We start from the raw sequence: 19,773 nt of genomic DNA, 5'->3' as shown, positions 1-19,773 counted from the left end.
ACCAAGAACCCGATGGTAACTCTGACAGCGCTCCAGAGTTCCTCTGTGGAGATGGGAGAACCTTCCAGAAGGACAACCGTCTCTGTAGCACTCCACCAATCAGGCCTTTATGGTAGAGTGGCCAGACGGAAGCCACTCCTCAGTAAAAGGCACATGACTGCCCGCTTGGAGTTTACCAAAAGGCACCTAAAGGACTCTCAGACCATGAGCAACAAGATTATCTGGTCTGATGAACCCAAGATTGAACTCTTTGGCCTGAATGCCAAGCGTCACATCTGGAGGAAACCTGGCACCATCCCTACAGTGAAGCATGGTGGTGGCAGCATCATGCTGTGGGGATGTTTTTCAGCGGCATGGACTGGGAGACTAGTCAAGATCGAGGGAAAGATGAAAGTAGCAAAGTTCAGAGAGATCCTTCATGAAAACATGCTCCAGAGCGCTCAGGACCTCAGACTGGGGTGAAGGTTCACCTTCCAACAGGACAACGACCCTAAGCACACAGTCAAGACAACGCTGGAGTGGCTTCGGGACAAGTCTCAATGTCCTTGAGTGAACCAGCCAGAGCCCGGACTTGAGTTTGGAGACACCTACTCATTCAAGGGTTTTTCTTTATTTTTACTATTTTCTAGAATAATAGTGAAGACATCAAAACTATGAAATAACACATATGGAATCATGTAGTAACCAAATAGCCACCCTTTGCCTTGATGACAGCTTTGCACACTCTTGGCATTCTCTCAACCAGCTTCACCTGCTGAGCACTTGTTGGCTGCTTTTCCTTCACTCTGCCGTCCGACTCATCCCAAACTATCTCAATTGGGTTGAGGTAGGGGGATTGTGGAGGCCAGGTCATCTGATATAGCACTCCATCATGCTCCTTCTTGGTAAAATAGCTCTTACACAGCCTGGAGGTGTGTTGGGTCATTGTCCTGTTGAAGAACAAATGATAGTCCCACTAAGCCCAAACCAGATTGGATGGCGTATCGCTGTAGAATGCTGTGGGAGCCATGCTGGTTAAGTGTGCCTTGAATTCTAAATAAATCAAAGACATTGTCACCAGAAAAGTACCCCCTCACCATAACACCTCCTCCTCCATGCTTTACGGTGGGAAATACACATGTGGAGATCATCCATTCACCTACTCTGCATCTCACAAAGACACGGCGGTTGGAACCAAAAATCTCAAATTTGGACTCCAGACCAAAGGCAAAATTGTCCATTGCTCGTGTTTCTTGGCCCAAGCAAGTCTCTTCTTCTTATTGGTGTCCTTTAGTAGTGGTTTCTTTGCAGCAATTCAACCATGAAGGCCTGATTTACACAGTCTTCTCTGAACAGTTGATGTTAAGATGTGTCTGTTACTTGAACTCTGTGAAGCATTTATTTGGGGTGCAATTTCTGAGGCTGGTAACTCTAATGAACTTATCCTCTGCACCAGAGGTACAGTTGAAGTCGGAAGTTTACATACACTTAGGTTGGAGTCATTAAAACTCGTTTTTCAACCACTCCACAAATTTCTTGTTAACAAACTATAGTTTTGGGAAGTCGGTTAGGACATCTACTTTGTGCATGACACAAGTCATTTTTCAAACAAGTGTTTACAGACAGATTATTTCACTTATATTTCACTGTATCACAATTCCAGTGGGTCAGAACTTTACATACACTAAGTTGACTGTGCCTTTAAACAGCTTGGAAAATTCCAGAAAATGATGTAATGGCTTTAGAAGCTTCTGATAGGCTAATTGAGATCATTTGAGTCAATTGGAGGGGTACCTGGGATGTATTTCAAGGCCTACCTTCAAACTCAGACCTACCTTCAAACTCAGAAAATCAAAAGAAGTCAGCCAAGACCTCAGAAAAAAAATGTGTAGACCTCCACAAGTCTGGTTCATCCTTGGGAGCAATTTCCAAATGCCTGAAGGTACCACGTTCATCTGTACAAACAATGGTATGCAAGTATAAACACCATGGGACCACGCAGCCGTCATACTGCTCAGGAAGGAGACGCGTTCTGTCTCCTAGAGATGAACGTACTTTGGTGCGGAAAGTGCAAATCAATCCCAGAACAACAGCAAAGGACCTTGTGAAGATGCTGGAGGAAACAGGTACAAAAGTATCTATATCCACAGTAAAACAAGTCCTATATCGACATAACCTGAAAGGCCGCTCAGCAAGGAAGAAGCCACTGCGCCAAAACCGCCATAATAAAAAAAAAAAACAGACTACGGTTTGCAACTGCACATGGGGACAAAGATCGTACTTTTTGGAGAAATGTCCTCTGGTCTGATGAAACAAAAATATATAACTTTAAGGGCATAATGACCATTTGGAGGAAAAAGGGGCATGCTTGCAAGCCGAAGAACACCATCCCAACCGTGAAGCACAGGTGTGGCAGCATCATGCTGTGGGAGGCTTTGCTGCAGGATGGACTGGTGCACTTCACAAAATAGATGACATCATGAGGAAGGAAAATTATGTGGATATATTGAAGCAACATCTGACTCAGTTACACCAGCTCGGTCAGGAGGAATGAGCCAAAATTCCCCCAACTTATTGTGGGAAACTTGTGGAAGACTACCCGAAACGTTTGACCCAAGTTAAGCAATTTAAAGGCAATGCTACCAAATACTAATTGAGTGTATGTAAACTTCTGACCCACTGGGAATGTGATGAAAGAAATAAAAGCTGAAATAAATCATTCTCTCTACTTTTATTCTGACATTTCACATTCTTAAAATAAAGTGGTGATCCTAACTGACCTAAGACAGGGTATTTTTTACTAGGATTAAATGTCAGGAATTGTGAAAAACTGAGTTTAAATGTATTTGGCTAAGGTGTATGTAAACTACCGACTTCAACTGTAACTCTGGGTCTTCCATTCCTCTGGCGGTCCTCATGAGAGTCAGTTTCATCATAAAGCTTGATGGTTTTTGCGACTGCACTTAAAGAAACTTTCAAAGTTCTTGAGATTTTCCGTATTGACTGACCTTCATGTCTTAAAGTAATGATGGACTGTCGTTTCTCTTTACTTATTTGAGCTGTTCTTGCCATAATATGGACTTGGTCTTTTACCAAATAGGGCTATCTTCTGAATACCCCCCCTACCTTGTCACAACACAACTGATTGGCTTAAACGCATTAAGAAGGAAAGAAATTCCACAAAAAAAACAGGAACACCTGTTAATTGAAATGCATTCCAGGTGACTACCTCATGAAGCTGGTTGAGAGAATGCCAAGAGTGTGCAAAGCTGTCATCAAGACAAAGGGTGGCTATTTGATGAATCTCAAATATAAAATATATTTTGATTTGTTTAAGACTTTTTTGGTTACTACATGATTCCATATGTGTTATTTCATAATTTTGATGTCTTCACTATTATTCTACAATGTAGAAAATAGTACAAATAAAGAAAAACCCTTGAATGAGTAGGTGTTCTAAAACTTTTGACCGGTAGTGTGTATATATACAGTGAGGGGAAAAAATTATTTGATCCCCTGCTGATTTTGTACGTTTGCCCACTGACTGATTATCAGTCTATAATTTTAATGGTAGGTTTATTTGAACAGTGAGAGACAGAATAACAACAACAAAATCCAGAAAAACGCATGTCAAAAATGTTATAAATCGATTTGCATTTTAATGAGGGAAATAAGTATTTGACCCCTCTGCAAAACATGACTTAGTACTTGGTGGCAAAACCCTTGTTGGCAATCACAGAGGTCAGACGTTTCTTATAGTTGGCCACCAGGTTTGCACACATCTCAGGAGGGATTTTGTCCCACTCCTCTTTGCATATCTTCTCCAATCATTAAGGTTTCGAGGCTGACGTTTGGCAACTCGAACCTTCAGCTCCCTCCACAGATTTTCTATGGGATTAAGGTCTGGAGACTGGCTAGGCCACTCCAGGACCTTAATGTGCTTCTTCTTGAGCCACTCATTTGTTGCCTTGGCCGTTTGTTTTGGGTCATTGTCATGCTGGAATACCCATCCACGACCCATTTTCAATGCCCTGGCTGAGGGAAGGAGGTTCTCACCCAAGATTTGACGGTACATGGCCCTGTCCATCGTTCCTTTGATGCGGTGAAGTTGTCCTGTCCCCTTAGCAGAAAAACACCCCCAAAGCATAATGTTTCCACCTTCATGTTTGACGGTGGGGATGGTGTTCTTGGGGTCATAGGCAGCATTCCTCCTCCTCCAAACACGGCGAGTTGAGTTGATGCCAAAGAGCTCCATTTTGGTCTCATCTGACCACAACACTTTCACTCAGTTCTCCTCTGAATCATTCAGATGTTCATTGGCAAACTTCAGACGGGTTGAGCAGGGGACCTTGTGGGCACTGCAGGATTTCAGTCCTTCACGGCGTAGTGTGTTACCAATTGTTTTCTTGGTGACTATGGTCCCAGCTGCCTTGAGATCATTGACAAGATCCTCCCGTGTAGTTCTGGGCTGATTCCTCACCGTTCTCATGATCATTGCAACTCCACGAGGTGAGATCTTGCATGGAGCCCCAGGCCGAGGGAGATTGACAGTTCTTTTGTGTTTCTTTCATTTGCGAATAATCGCACCAACTGTTGTCACCTTCTCACCAAGCTGCTTGGCGATGGTCTTGTAGCCCATTCCAGCCTTGTGTAGGTCTACAATCTTGTCCCTGACATCCTTGGAGAGCTCTTTGGTCTTGGCCATGGTGGAGAGTTTGGAATCTGATTGATTGATTGCTTCTGTGGACAGGTGTCTTTTATACAGGTAACAAGCTGAGATTAGGAGCACTCCCTTTAAGAGTGTGCTCCTAATCTCAGCTCGTTACCTGTATAAAAGACACCTGGGAGCCAGAAATCTTTCTGATTGAGAGGGGGTCAAATACTTATTTCCCTCATTAAAATGCAGATCAATTTATAACATTTTTGACATGCGTTTTTCTGGATGTTTTTGTTGTTATTCTGTCTCTCACTGTTCAAATAAACCTACCATTAAAATTATAGACTGATCATTTCTTTGTCAGTGGGCAAATGTACAAAATCAGCAGGGGATCAAATACTTTTTTCTCTCACTGTATATATAATCCGTGATTATATTCCAGACTCTGACATTGCTCGTTCTGATATTTATTTATTTATTTTTGCTTTTTGGATTATGTGAGTATTGTTTTGTATTGCTAGGTATTATTACTGCACACAAGCATTTCGCTGCACCTACGATAACATCTGCAAACCTGTGTACGAGACCAATAAACTTTGATTTCATGTTCTAGCTCTGGTATGTGAGTCTTTCCATAGCCTGGTATACCCCACCCTGCTATAGTTGATTTGGCAGGGTAGGCCTGATTGAGGCTTAGGTTTTAGATTTCTATTCAAAGCTGTATTTTGAGTGTCTGTTTATTTTGTAAATACCTTTGTAGATTATGTAAATATTCATTGGTTTTCGTCATTTACCTGGAACCACCTTTCAATGTTAATAAACTGGACACTATTTTGCACCTGATCCTGCTGCCTCCTGCTAATTACTGCCCTTAAGGCTGCTCCAACATCTGGTCCCTACGACCTATGAACACTTATCCTACTCATCAGATAGGTATTTACTCACGCAACGCAGATATGTTGTTTCAACCTCAAGTAACAGGTTTCACTCTTCATCGTTTGTTTAAAGATGACACCACAACTTCTGTCTGTTAGGATCTGAACATGTATTTTACGCCTGCATAGAGCTTTAGAAAAAGAGAGCAACAGGCATACAGTTCAATGTGTCTTAACTGCATCCCCGCCTTCTCCGATTGTACTCTTAGAAAAAGGGGTTCCAAAAGGGTTATTTGGCTGTCCCCATAAGATAACCTTTTTTGTTTTTGGTTCTAGGTAGAGCTCTTTTGGTTTCCATGTAGAACTCTCTGGGGAAAGGGTTCTACATGGAACCCAATAGGGTTCTACCTGGAACCAAAAGGGTTCTACCTGGAACCAAAAAGGGTTCTTGAAAGGGTTCTCCTATGGGGACAGCTGAAGAACCGTTTTAGGTTCTAGATAGCACCTTTTTTTCTAAGAGTGTCACACGCATGTGCATGTGGCTCCACAATTTAGATACACCATACAGTAGCATATTATAATTTGAAAATACAATTATAAAAACTCATGTTTCATGCTCACATAATAAGATACCATACATGCATAGAGAGTTAGCTATAGAAACAGAGGTATTCAGTTCAATGTCTATCAACTGCATCCATGCCTGTTGGACAGTAAACAGTCCACCCAGGATTTTGCGATTCTGCGATAGCAAAATGTTTAGCAAAATTAACAAATACACACATTATGTGAGGGAATGCAAACTTTAACCAATCACCACACTTTTACCGCAAAAATTGTTCAATCATGCAACATGTCAACAAACTTTTTCCCTCGTCAGTGCATTTTCGTGACAAATTGGACAAAATCATTGCCATGCAAAATGTAATTATTGCTGCAGCAAAATCAAGCATTTTGGCCTGCAACTATCACAAAAGAACGCTGCAAAATCCTGGAGTGACTGAGTAAAGCAATAACGCTTAGTGCCTCAATGGTGAGAGTACAATGCATAGTTATTTTTACTTGAAATAACAGCATACCGATAGTTGAAATACTAACATGCTAGCTAGGATACATAGCTAGCATAATGATCCGTGCTGTCTGGGATCCTTGGGACGTCCCTACCCCATTGAAGTTGACATTTTAAATGGTTAAGGTTAGAGTAAGGGTTAGGGTTTAGGGTAGGGACGTCTCGGATAGCACTGACCCTAGCATAATACAAAAAACAACACTAAGAGCTAGCAGCTCGTGCTCAACATTACGGTGAACATTCCACTGAGGTTGTACAGATAACGTTCTAAAACAACCAGAACTCCGACTCAATTAATAAAGTTTGAAACAGAGAACATACTTTACAACTAGGGTGATATTTGAAACACTTCTAATAGAATTAGCGGAGCAGAACAACATGTAGAGGACTGAGAAGAAGACAGAACATGGGAAATGGACTTAACCATTCTAGTCTTGATCGTCATATTTTCTTGATCGTCATATTTTCTTGATCGTCATATTTTCTTGTACCAGCTCTGCTAAACTCAGATGACATGACAGATTTATATGTATTTGAGAAATAAGACACACAAACATTATGATAAAATAATCAAGTGGTAAAATGATAAAGCAACAACACCAGTAGAATATTAATTTTGAAACAGAATAAGCCCTAAAGTGACCTGATTGGCCCAGTCCACTCTAAGATCACTCTGTATCAAAATAGAATGCAACCAGAGTATATAACTAGGGGAACAAAATTACCTTGTTACACTCAACAGCAGAGAAGCCCATTTTGAATTAGAATTTGTATTTAAAATACTTTTTATTCACACCTGCTGGGACACACTGTATATTCAACACATTTAACACCAGAAAAAGTAAGAAATAAGTGAAAGAGAAACAAGTGGAAGGGAAACCAGTGGAATCAACCTCACCAGTGATGACATTGTTTTTTAGAAAGTGGCAGTAAAAAAAAAAGCTGCAAACACATTGATTGAAGAGAAAGTCTATCTGACTGCTTACTTACATAGACATACAGTGCCATCAGAAAGTATTCACACCCCTTGACTTGTTCCACATTTTCTTGTGTTAGAGCCTGAATTTAAAACAGATTACATTGAGATTTTGTGTCACTGGCCTACACACAATACCCCATAATGCCAAAGTGCAATTATGTTTTTACACATTTTTGCAAATTAATTAAATATGAAAGCTAAAATCTCTTGATTATGGCAAGCCTAAATAAGTTCAGGACAAAACATTTGCTTAAGAAGTCACATAAGTTGGATAGACTCACTCTGTTTGCAAGAATAGTATTTAACATGATTTTTTTATGACTACCTCATCTCTGTACCCCACATATACAAATATCTGCAAGGTCCCTCAGTCGAGCAGTGAATTTCAAACACTGATTCAACCACAAAGACCAGGGAGGTTTTCCAATGCCTCGCAAAGAAGGGCACCTATTGGTAGATGGGTAAAAAAAAAAAAAAAGCAGACATTGAATATCCCTTTGAGCATGGTGAAGTTATTAATTACAGTTGAAGTCGGAAGTTTACATACAGTGAGGGAAAAAAGTATTTGATCCCCTGCTGATTTTGTACGTTTGCCCACTGACAACGAAATTATCAGTCTATAATTTTAATGGTAGGTTTATTTGAACAGTGAGAGACAGAATAACAACAAAAAAATCCAGAAAAACGCATGTCAAAAATGTTATAAATTGATTTGCACTTTAATGAGGGAAATAAGTATTTGACCCCCTCTCAATCAGAAAGATTTCTGGCTCCCAGATGTATTTTATACAGGTAACGAGTTGAGATTATGAGCACACTTTTAAAGGGAGTGCTCCTAATCTCAGTTTATAATAATAATAATAATAATAATATGCCATTTAGCAGACGCTTTTATCCAAAGCGACTTACAGTCATGCGTGCATACATTTTTTGTGTATGGGTGGTCCCGGGGATCGAACCCACTACCTTGGCGTTACAAGCGCCGTGCTCTACCAGTTGAGCTACAGAGGACCAGTTTGTTACCTGTATAAAAGACACCTGTCCACAGAAGCAATCAATCAATCAGATTCCAAACTCTCCACCATGGCCAAGGCCAAAGAGCTCTCCAAGGATGTCAAGGACAAGATTGTAGACCTACACAAGGCTGGAATGGGCTACAAGACCATCGCCAAGCAGCTTGGTGAGAAGGTGACAACAGTTGGTGCGATTATTCACAAATGGAAGAAACACAAAATAACTGTCAATCTCCCTCAGCCTGGGGCTCCATGCAAGATCTCACCTCGTGGAGTTGCAATGATCATGAGAACGGTGAGGAATCAGCCCAGAACTACACGGGAGGATCTTGTCAATGATCTCAAGGCAGCTGGGACCATAGTCACCAAGAAAACAATTGGTAACACACTACGCCGTGAAGGACTGAAATCCTGCAGCGCCCGCAAGGTCCCCCTGCTCAAGAAAGCACATATACAGGCCCGTCTGAAGTTTGCCAATGAACATCTGAATGATTCAGAGGAGAACTGGGTGAAAGTGTTGTGGTCAGATGAGACCAAAATCGAGGTCTTTGGCATCAACTCAACTCGCCGTGTTTGGAGGAGGAGGAATGCTGCCTATGACCCCAAGAACACCATCCCCACCGTCAAACATGGAGGTGGAAACAATATGCTTTGGGGGTGTTTTTCTGATAAGGGGACAGGACAACTTCACCGCATCAAAGGGACGATGGACGGGGCCATGTACCGTCAAATCTTGGGTGAGAACCTCCTTCCTGTCACGATCGTCAGGGAGAGACCAATGCGCAGCGTTGAAGGTGAACATATTTATATTTATTTAATGATCACACGATCAAAACAACAAACGAAAAACGTGACGTCTATGGTTTAAACACAAACCAACACGAACAAGAAACCACAAACACAAAGTGAAAGACAGACAGTTAAATATGGCTCCCAATCAGAGACAACCAGCTGACACTCGTTGCCTCTGATTGGGAGTCACTCAGGCCAACATAGAAATACAAACATAGAATACACACCCTGGCTCAACATAACAGTGTCCCCAGAGCCAGGGCGTGACAGTATCCCCCCCTAAAGGCGCGGACTCCGACCGCGCCAACTAAATACCACAGGGGAGGGACCGGGTGGGCACTCTGCCTTGGCGGCGGATCCGGCTCCGGGCCTGATCCCCACTCCCTATCCAACCCCCCAAAGTACCCCTGGTCCGGTCTGGCCCCGCTGGCCGGAGCTGGACTGCACTCTGATGGAGCGGATTGCTCTAGCTCCGGCGTAACGCATCTGACCGGTGCCGGACCAGGCACCAGTGGAACAGGCACGGGCCGTGCCGGACCGACGACGCACACCACTGGCTTGGTGTGGGGAACAGGCACGGGCCGTGCTGGACTGACGACGCACACCACTGGCTTGGTGTGGGGAGCAGGAGCGGGCCGGACAGGGCTGACGAAACGCACCACAGACTTGGTGCGGGGAGCAGGAATGGGCCGGACTGGGCTGGCGACGCGCCCCACAGACTTGGTGCGGAGAGCAGGAACAGGCCGGACAGGGCTGACGAAACGCACCACAGACTTGGTGCGGGGAGCAGGAATGGGCCGGACTGGGCTGGCGACGCGCCCCACAGACTTGGTGCGGAGAGCAGGAACGGGCCGGACAGGGCTGACGAAACGCACCACAGACTTGGTGCGGGGAGCAGGAATGGGCCGAGCCGGCTGACGAAGCGCACCACTGACTTGGAGCGGGGAGCAGGAACGGGCCGAGCCGGGCTGACGAGACGCACCACAGACTTGGTGCGGGGAGCAGGAATGGGCCGGACTGGGCTGGCGACGCGCACCACAGACTTGGTGCGGAGAGCAGGAACGGGCCGGACAGGGCTGACGAAACGCACCACAGACTTGGTGCGGGGAGCAGGAACAGACCGGACCGTACTGGGGACACACACCACTGGCCCTACACCGGGATCTGGAACGGGCCAGACCGGACTGGTAACACACCCCAGTACCTCTCGCCGTGCCTCTCCACCTTCCATCCCCTATTCGACCAGTGGCCCCCGTAACCTGGCGGCCTCCTCTGCCAACCCGCTGGACCGCTCTATCGCAGCCTCCTGCTGCCCCGACGTCGTGAGCCCCCCCCTAAAAAATTTCTGGGGGTCTCTCCTCCCCGTGGGCCAGGCCTCTATCGTTCTCGCCCAACTCTCGCTCCTCTGTCTCCAACTCCAGCCATTCTGCTCTTCATTAGGCTTGACCCAGTCGAAACTCTTCCTCCACTGTTCCCAAGTCCATCCACTCTGCTCTTTACAAGGCTGGACCCAGTCGAGGTTGCCACGGAGATCTGCAAGCGATTCCCCAGGCAATGGCTCCTGGACACGCTGCTTGGTCCAGTTTTGGTGGTTTCTTCTGTCACGATCGTCAGGGAGAGACCAATGCGCAGCGTTGAAGGTGAACATATTTATATTTATTTAATGATCACACGATCAAAACAACAAACGAAAAACGTGACGTCTATGGTTTAAACACAAACCAACACGAACAAGAAACCACAAACACAAAGTGAAAGACAGACAGTTAAATATGGCTCCCAATCAGAGACAACCAGCTGACACTCGTTGCCTCTGATTGGGAGTCACTCAGGCCAACATAGAAATACAAACATAGAATACACACCCTGGCTCAACATAACAGTGTCCCCAGAGCCAGGGCGTGACACTTCCCTCAGCCAGGGCATTGAAAATGGGTCGTGGATGGGTATTCCAGCATGACAATGACCCAAAACACACGGCCAAGGCAACAAAGGAGTGGCTCAAGAAGAAGCACATTAAGATCCTGGAGTGGCCTAGCCAGTGTCCAGACCTTAATCCCATAGAATATCTGTGGAGGGAGCTGAAGGTTCGAGTTGCCAAACGTCAGCCTCGAAACCTTAATGACTTGGACAAGATCTGCAAAGAGGAGTGGGACAAAATCCCTCCTGAGATGTGTGCAAACCTGGTGGCCAACTACAAGAAACATCTGAACTCTGTGATTGCCAACAAGGGTTTTGCCACCAAGTACTAAGTCATGTTTTGCAGAGAGGTCAAATACTTCTTTCCCTCATTAAAATGCAAATCAATTTATAAAATTTTTGACATGCGTTTTTCTGGATTTTGTTGTTGTTATTCTGTCTCTCACTGTTCAAATAAACCTACCATTAAAATTATAGACTGATCATGTCTTTGTCAGTGGGCAAACGTACAAAATTAGCAGGGGATCAAATTCTTTTTTCCCCTCACTGTACACTTAGGTTGGAGTCATTAAAACTCGTTTTTCAACCACTCCACAAATGTCTTGTTAACAAACTATAGTTTTGACAAGTCAGTTAGGACATCTACTTTGTGCATGACACAAGTAATTTTTCCAACAATTGTTTACAGACAGATTATTTCACTTATAATTCACTGTATCACAATTCCAGTGGGTCAAAAGTTGACATACACTAAGTTGACTGTGCCTTTAAACAGCTTGGAAAAATCCAGAAAATGATGTAATGGCTTTAGAAGCTTCTGATAGGCTAATTGACATCATTTGAGTCAATTGGAGGTGTAACTGTGGATGTATTTCAAGGCCTACCTTCAAACTCAGTGCCTCTATGCTTGACATCATGGGAAAATCAAAAGAAATCAGCCAAGACCTCAGAAAAAGAATTGTAGACCTCCACAAGTCTGGTTCATCCTCGGGAGCAATTTCCAAATGCCTGAATTTACCACGTTCATCTGTACAAACAATAGTACGCAAGTATAAACATCATGGGACCACGCAGCCATCATACCGCTCAGGAAGGAGATGCGTTCTGTCTCTAGAGATGAACGTACTTTGGTGCGGAAAGTGCAAATCAATCCTGAACAACAGCAAAGGACCTTGTGAAGATGCTGGAGGAAACAGGTACAAAAGTATCTATATCCACAGTAAAATAAGTCCTATATCGACATAACCTGAAAGGCCGCTCAGCAAGGAAGAAGCCATTGTTCCAAAACTGCCATAAAAAAGCCAGACTACAGTTTGCAACTGCACATGGGGACATTGGAAAAATGTCCTCTGGTCTGATGAAACAAAAATAGAACTGTTTGGCCATAATGACCATCGTTATGTTTGGAGGAAAAAGGGGGTACTTGCAAGCCGAAGAACACCATCCCAACCGTGAAGCACGGGGGTGGCAGCATCATGTTGTGGGGGTGCTTTGCTGCAGGAGGGACTGGTGCACTTCACAAAATAGATGGCATCATGAGGAAGGACAATTATGTGGATATATTGAAGCAACATCTCAAGACATCAGTCAGGGAGTTAAAGCTTGGTCGCAAATGGGTCTTCCAAATGGACAATGACCCGAAGCATACTTCCAAAGTTGTGGCAAAATGGCTTAAGGACAACAAAGTCAAGGTATTGGAGTGGCCATCACAAAGCCCTGACATCAATCCTATAGAAAATGTGTGGACAGAACTGAAAAAGCGTGTGCGAGCAAGGCCTACAAACCTGACTCAGTTACACTAGCTCTGTCAGAAGGAACGGGCCAAAATTCACCCAACTTATTGTGGGAAGCTTGTGGAAGGCTACCCGAAACGTTTGACCCAAGTTAAACAATTTAAAGGCAATGCTACCAAATACTAATTGAGTGTATGGATTAAATGTCAGGAATTGTGAAAACTGAGTTTAAATGTATTTGGCTAAGGTGTATGTAAACTTCCGACTTCAACTGTACACTGTGGATGGTGTATCAATCCACCCAGTCACTACAAAGATACAGGCGTCCTTCCTAACTCAGTTGCCAGAGAGGAAGGAAACCACTCAGGGATTTCACCATGAGGCAAATGGTGACTTTAAAATGGTTACAGAGTTGAATGGCTGTGATAGGAGAAAGGTGAGGATGGATCAACAACATTGTAGTTACTCCACAATACTAACCTAAATAACAGAGTGAAAAGAATGAAGCCTGTACATAATAAAAAATATTCCAAAACATACATCCTGTTTGCAATAAGGCACTAAAGTCAAATTACAAAATAATGTTGCAAAGAAATTGACTTAATGTCCTGAATACAAACATTATGTTTGGGGCAAATCCAAGACAACACATCACTGAGTACCACTCTTCATATTTTCAAGCATGGTGGTGGCTGCATCATATTATGGGTATGCTTGTCATCGGCAAGGGAGTTTTTTAGGATAAAAAGAAACGGAATAGAGCTAAGCACAGGCAGAATCCTAGAGGAAACCCCGGTTCAGTCTGCTTTCCAACAGACACTGGGAAACAAATTAACATTTCAGCAGGACAATAACCTAAAACACAAGACCAAATATACACTGGGGTTGCTTAGCAAGATTACATTATATGTTCTTGAGTGGTCTAGTTACAGTTTTGACTTAAATCGGCGTGAAAATGTATGGCAAGACTTGAAAATGGCAGTCTAGTAATGATCGACAACTAACTTGACAGAGCTTGAAGAGTTGTTTAAAGAATAATGTGCAAATATTGTACAATCCAGGTGTGCAAAGCCCTTAGAGACTTACCCAGAAAGACTCACAGCTGTAATCGCTGCCAAAGATGATTCTTATATGTATTGACTCAGGGGTGTGAATACTTATGTAAATGAGATATTTCTCTATTTCATTTTCAATAAATTCTCTAAAATGTAATTATGTGGTATTTTGTGTAGATGGCTGAGATAAAAAAAATATTTAATCCATTTTGAACTCAGGCTGTAACACAACAAAATGTGGAATAAGTCAAGGGATATGAATACTTTCTGAAAGTACTGTAGATCAAATTCCCACAGCTTAGAATTAGACCTCCTCATCCTCCACTGGCTGTCCAGACCTCAACTTCATGATCACCTGCCAGAAATAGAGAAAGAAAGGAGTAAACGAGAGAGAAGGGTCATGAGTGGGGCTTGTACTCTGAACATTTGATTTGACAGAGAATTCTTCATTGTCAGATTAAAACTGGTGTGTGTGTGCATGTGTGATGGTGTTGAGGACATGAGTCGGTCATGATTGCTCATGGTCACGTGATGGGTAACGCCGCCTGCGACATCAAAATCAGTGTTGACCCTTAGGCCAAGAGGGAATTTCCTCTTGGTCTAATGGTCAAGGCGTTGGTTTCTCCCGTGGTAGACCCAGGATCATTTCTCGCATGTTACAATGGCATGCCTCAGGTTCCTCAGCTTGCCAATATATTGCTCTGTATGATAGTCGTCTTGGGCCATTAGTCAATTAATATCCCAGACATTACGTCCTCATGAAGAGGAGTTTTAGCTACATACTGCAAAACAGTTAGGGTAGTGTGAAGAAAATAAACCTTACCTCTTTGAGCTGGGCGATCTCTTTACTCTCCAGGTTTCTTTGTGCAATGTTGGTTATGGTCTTCACTCGAGTGGCATAACTAGAGGATTAATAGTATGAAACGGCGAGATGGTATGTGTTACATTATGGTACGTGTTACATACATGTTACAGAGATGGTACATGTTAAATTATGGTACGCGTTACATACGTGTTACATACGTGTTACAGAGATGGTACGTGTCACATTATGGTACGAGTTACATGCATGGTACGTTTCACTACACATCACACAAACAAAATCACACAAACAAGAACAATCCAAGCAAGGGCAACTCTGAAATGGCACCCAATTCCCTATAGTGCACAAGGGTGCATCTTGGGGGCTTAGTACTACAGTTTTAACCATGTCCTGGAGCTCCAGCCTGGTAAGGATGGAGGGATGTGATTTCAGCATTTTGTACGATGGGCATGGGTAATTTAGACATTAGTTTCTCTTCTTATAGCAGAGTTTGTTATAAGTGTTTGTCTGGGCCGGGTGTTTAGGGTTTGAGTTGTGTGTTTTAGGGGGTGTGTGTATTGGGGAAATCTCTCTCACATAAGGGAGGTGAGCGTCTCGTCCAGGTTGCAGTCGGAGGGCGAGACGTTGACGACCATGAGCGTCTTGGCGTTGCCGCCCAGCGAGTCCTGCATGATCTGGGTGAGCTTGCTGTTCCTGTAGGGGATATGCGGCAGCTCCGAGGACAGGGCCGAGATCACATCTCCCAGAGCACTCAGAGACTTGTTAATGGAGTTAGCCTCCTATAGAAAGATGAGGGAGGAAGGGAGAGAGAGACAGAGAGAGAGAGAGGGAGGATTATTCAACAATGATATCCATGGGGTAAAACGTAAACTGTTAGTTGTAAACAGCCCACACACATAAATGACTGCGATATATAAAGCTTTAAGCCTGAATTCTAACAGGGTAACCTAATTACCTTGAGCTGGTCGTCTTTTGCCCCAGTCTTGGCTGCTCTCTCGCTCCCTGCCAGATCGACCAGACTCAACTTCCCAAAGCTCACACTCCCATTGGTCAGATTCCTGCTCTCCACCATGATCCCAATGATCAGGTGGGAACGAGAGCTCTCCACATTCATCTCTGCAACAACCACACAGAGTAAAAGAAGTAAGCCTTTTTAAATTGACACTCCTAAAATAGTTTTAAATGTCTTTATATAGATTGATTTCCCGTTTACTTTATTCCTATTTTCTAATTGTATCATATTTTGTCAGCAAAACAGCATTATGACATTAAGGTAGAATTGTGAAGTATGATATCAGGGTTGCCACATTAACCCCTGAAGTAAATGAAAGAGCCAGACATTTTGTTAAGACGCCACGATCTCCTCTTACGTATGGCTTGCTTAGCAGCTCTCTCTCTCTCTGAGCCCGGGTCTGTAATGATGTACCTACCATCCAGTCAATCTGACTGTGACTAAACCAATTAATCCAAACCATTAAACAGGGCGCTTTTGAAGTGGGGAGTGGGTGTTTGGGCATACTGGTGGCTGCGATATGGCGGTTGGCACAGGCTTGCTGAAACATGGCGAAGAGCTCCCCAGCGCTGGAGGCCTCCTTTGTCTCTGCTCCCTGGGCAAACACAAGCCCCTTTCTGTTCCTTTTAATCTCCACCCGCCTGCTCTGGGCCTCGGCCCCGCTCAAAAAGAGGTCCTGGAGCCGGTCATTATACAGTTCCAACATATTGACCGAGACCTAGGAAGAGAGTAGCACAGAGAGGAGACGAGATGAAAGGAACAAAAAGGACAGGATACATTTTACATTTTAGCAGACGCTCTTATCCAGAGCGACTTACAGTTAGTGAGTGCATACATTTTCATACTGGCCCCCCGTGGGAATCGAACCCACAACCCTGGCGTTGCAAACGCCATGCTCTACCAAATGAACTACACAGGACTACAGGATAGAGGAGAGGAGAGTCCTTTTATGTTTACTATAAAGTGTATTTGCTTCTTGTTACTGATATACAATAGGAAATTATTTCTCATGGCTCAGAAAGACTTCGCAGCCCTCACCTTGAAGTCAAACTTGGTGGCATTCTCCTGGAGGATGTCAAATATGGCATTGAACGCTCTAGGCATGATGCCTGGGCTTTTCTGGTCTCTGTCACCCACCATGGTGAAGGTCTTTCCGGAGCCTGTCTGACCGTACGCAAAGATACACACGTTGAAGCCATCGATGGCTGACTGGATCAGCCTGGAAAAGAGACTGGTTCAAACAGGCATGCTTAAAGGCCCAGTGCAGTGAAAAACGTTTATATATATATATATATTTCCACACTATGAGGTTGGAATAATACTGTGATATAGTGAAAATTATGATAATTTGTGTTTCTTTTTGACCACTTTAACCCCCTAGAGTCGAATGACGCACCAGTGAGTCAATCTAAGTAACATAATCAAAAAATCCCCATCAAAATCTGTCAGTTTAAGCTAGAGATATCGCACTGCATCTGCCGATATCGCACTTCCGAATTTACGGTGAAAGGTGGTAGAGCTAGAGCGGTGTTTGTCAGACCATGATACATCCCAAATATTGCTCTTCTCACGAAAACGTCTGTAGCGTCCGAACGGTTTGACCTACAAACAATATTCTCTATGGAAAGGGGAGATTCGCACGATGGTGGTATCCGTTTTGCTCAACTACCCCCACAAGTGTCACAGGACTCATCTGAAGGTAATTGGTACTGGTTTAAACATTTTCATGGAAGGATGAAATTAGTTTTGTTCCTACCCCCAAAAAAGGGTTAAATATGTGTAAAAATCTCCTAGATACAGTATAGGACAAACACTTCAAAACCTTGTTTCTTATTAATTATTTTTTGACTGTCTTTTTTTGCCATTTATGAATGTGTTATTCAATGCGTTTCTCTGGGCTATAGTAGTAAAGGCCAAATTCAATATTTTATCAAATAATTTGGTAATATTTGGGGGGGATACCTAAAGGGGTCAAATAGCTAAATTATCCATAGTATGACCATCTTAAAACAATTCCATATGTCAGCTTAGACTTTTAAGTATTAATTGGAAACAATCACAGTAAGGTCATTAATTGTTACCCGGAAATGATTTGATATTGAGATAAAATAAAAATGGCTGCATTGTCCACAAGAGCTACTGCAAAAACATCAACAACAATCAAGACCAGGGAGTTGTGTTTAGTTTAGGGTTGCAAAGCTACCTGTACTTTACCAAAGTTACCAGAATCTTCAGTAATTTTGGTAATTAACAGCAAATCTTTGGCAATCTATCATAACTTCGGTAATTTATACTTGAATATATACCAAAAAATGTATTCATATACAGTGCATTTGGAAAGTATTCAGACCCCTTGACTTTTCCACATTTTGTTACGTTCCAGCCTTATTCTAAAATGGATTAAATAGTTTTTTTGTTTTTTAAAATCCTCATCACACAATACCCCATACATACCCCAATATATACCGCCTTTAGAAATGTTTGCAAATGTGTATATATATAAATATAAAAAAGTATACAATTACAGAAGTATTCAGACCGTTTACTCAGTACTTTGTTGAAGCACCTTTGGCAGCGATTACAGCCTCAAGTCTTCTTGGGTATGAAGCTACAAGCTTGGCACTCCTGTATTTGGGGAGTTTCTCCCATTCTCCTCTGCAGAGCCTCTCAAGCACTGTCAGGTTGGATGGGGAGCGTTGCTGCACAGCTATTTTCAGGTCTCTCCAGAGATTTTCGATCGGGTTCAAGTCTGGGCTCGCACTGGGCCACTCAAGGACATTCAGAGACTTGTCCCAAAGCCACTCTTGTGTTGTTTTGGCTGTGTGCTTAGGGTCGTTGTCCTGTTGGAAGGTGAACCTTCGCCCCAGTCTGAGGTCCTGAGCGCTCTGGAGCAGGTTTTCATCAAGGATCTCTCTGTACTTTGCTCCGTTCATCTTTCCCTCGATCCTGACTAGTCTCCCAGTCCCTGCCGCTGAAAAACATCCCCACAGCATGATGCTGCCACCACCATGCTTCACCGTAGGGATGGTGCCATCTTTCCTCCAGACGTGATGCTTGGCATTCAGGCCAAAGAGTTCAGTCTTGGTTTCATCAGACCAGAGAATGTTGTTTCTCATGGTCTGAGAGTCCATTAGGTGCCTTTTGGCAAACTCCAAGTGGGCTGTCATGTGCCTTTTATTGAGGAGTGGCTTCCGTTTGGCCATTCAACCATAAAGTCCTGATTGGTGGAGTCCTGCAGAGATGGTTGTCCTTCTGGAAGTTTCTCCCATCTCCACAGAGGATCTCTGGAGCTCTGTCAGAGTGACCATTGGGTTCTTGGTCACTTCCCTGACCAAGGCCCTTCTCCCCCGATTGCTTAGTTTGGCCGGGTGGCCAGCTCTAGGAAGAGTCTTGGTGGTTCCAAACTTCTTCCATTTAAGAATGATGGAGGCCACTGTGTTCTTGGGGACCTTCAATGTTGCAGAAATGTTTTGGTACTCTTCCCCAGATCTGTGCCTCGACACAATCCTGTCTCGGAGCTCTACGGACAATTCCTTCGACCTCATAGCTTGGTTTTTGCAACTGTGGGACCTTATATAGACAGGTTACCTTTCCAATCAATTGAATTTACCACAGTTGGACTCCAATCAAGTTGTAGAAACATCTCAAGGATGATCAATGGAAACAGGATGCACCTGAGCTCAATTTCGAGTCTCATAGCAAAGGGTCTGAATACTTATGTAAATAAGGTATTTCATTTTTTATATATATATACATTTGCAAAACTTTCTAAAAATCTGTTTTCACTTCGTCATGATGGGGTATTGTGTGTAGATTGATGAGGAACATGTTTTATGTAATCCATTTTAGAATAAGGCTGTAACGTA

The 19,773-nt window shown here is 43.4% G+C and overlaps 2 protein-coding genes across 2 annotated transcripts in view; both read right to left on the bottom strand.

Annotated features, from left to right (window-relative positions):
• Positions 1-13,597: 13,597 nt before the first annotated feature.
• On the bottom strand, positions 13,598-16,005 carry LOC311145176 (kinesin-like protein klp-20). Its single transcript, XM_084181385.1, has 4 exons — positions 15,851-16,005; positions 15,472-15,674; positions 14,896-14,974; positions 13,598-14,427 (listed from the first exon to the last, which is right to left on the bottom strand). Exons 1-4 carry the CDS (start codon positions 15,965-15,967, stop codon positions 14,377-14,379), a joined length of 450 nt encoding a protein of 149 aa, XP_084037511.1. The 5' UTR covers positions 15,968-16,005; the 3' UTR covers positions 13,598-14,376.
• The window catches only part of LOC311145025 (uncharacterized protein), a gene marked incomplete at both ends in the record, with an annotated part of 30,232 nt that continues 26,464 nt past the window's right edge, over positions 16,006-19,773 (bottom strand). Inside the window, 3 exons of the mRNA XM_084181230.1 lie at positions 16,006-16,011; positions 16,368-16,625; positions 16,946-17,126. Of these exons, the coding sequence (XP_084037356.1) occupies positions 16,006-16,011; positions 16,368-16,625; positions 16,946-17,126 (445 nt within the window). The remainder of the gene's footprint in view (positions 16,012-16,367; positions 16,626-16,945; positions 17,127-19,773) is intronic.

This window comes from Coregonus lavaretus (genome assembly GCF_964263955.1).
Source record: "Coregonus lavaretus genome assembly, chromosome: 17".
Classification (NCBI taxonomy): Eukaryota; Metazoa; Chordata; class Actinopteri; order Salmoniformes; family Salmonidae; genus Coregonus; species Coregonus lavaretus.
This window is presented reverse-complemented; position numbering and strand designations above follow the sequence as displayed.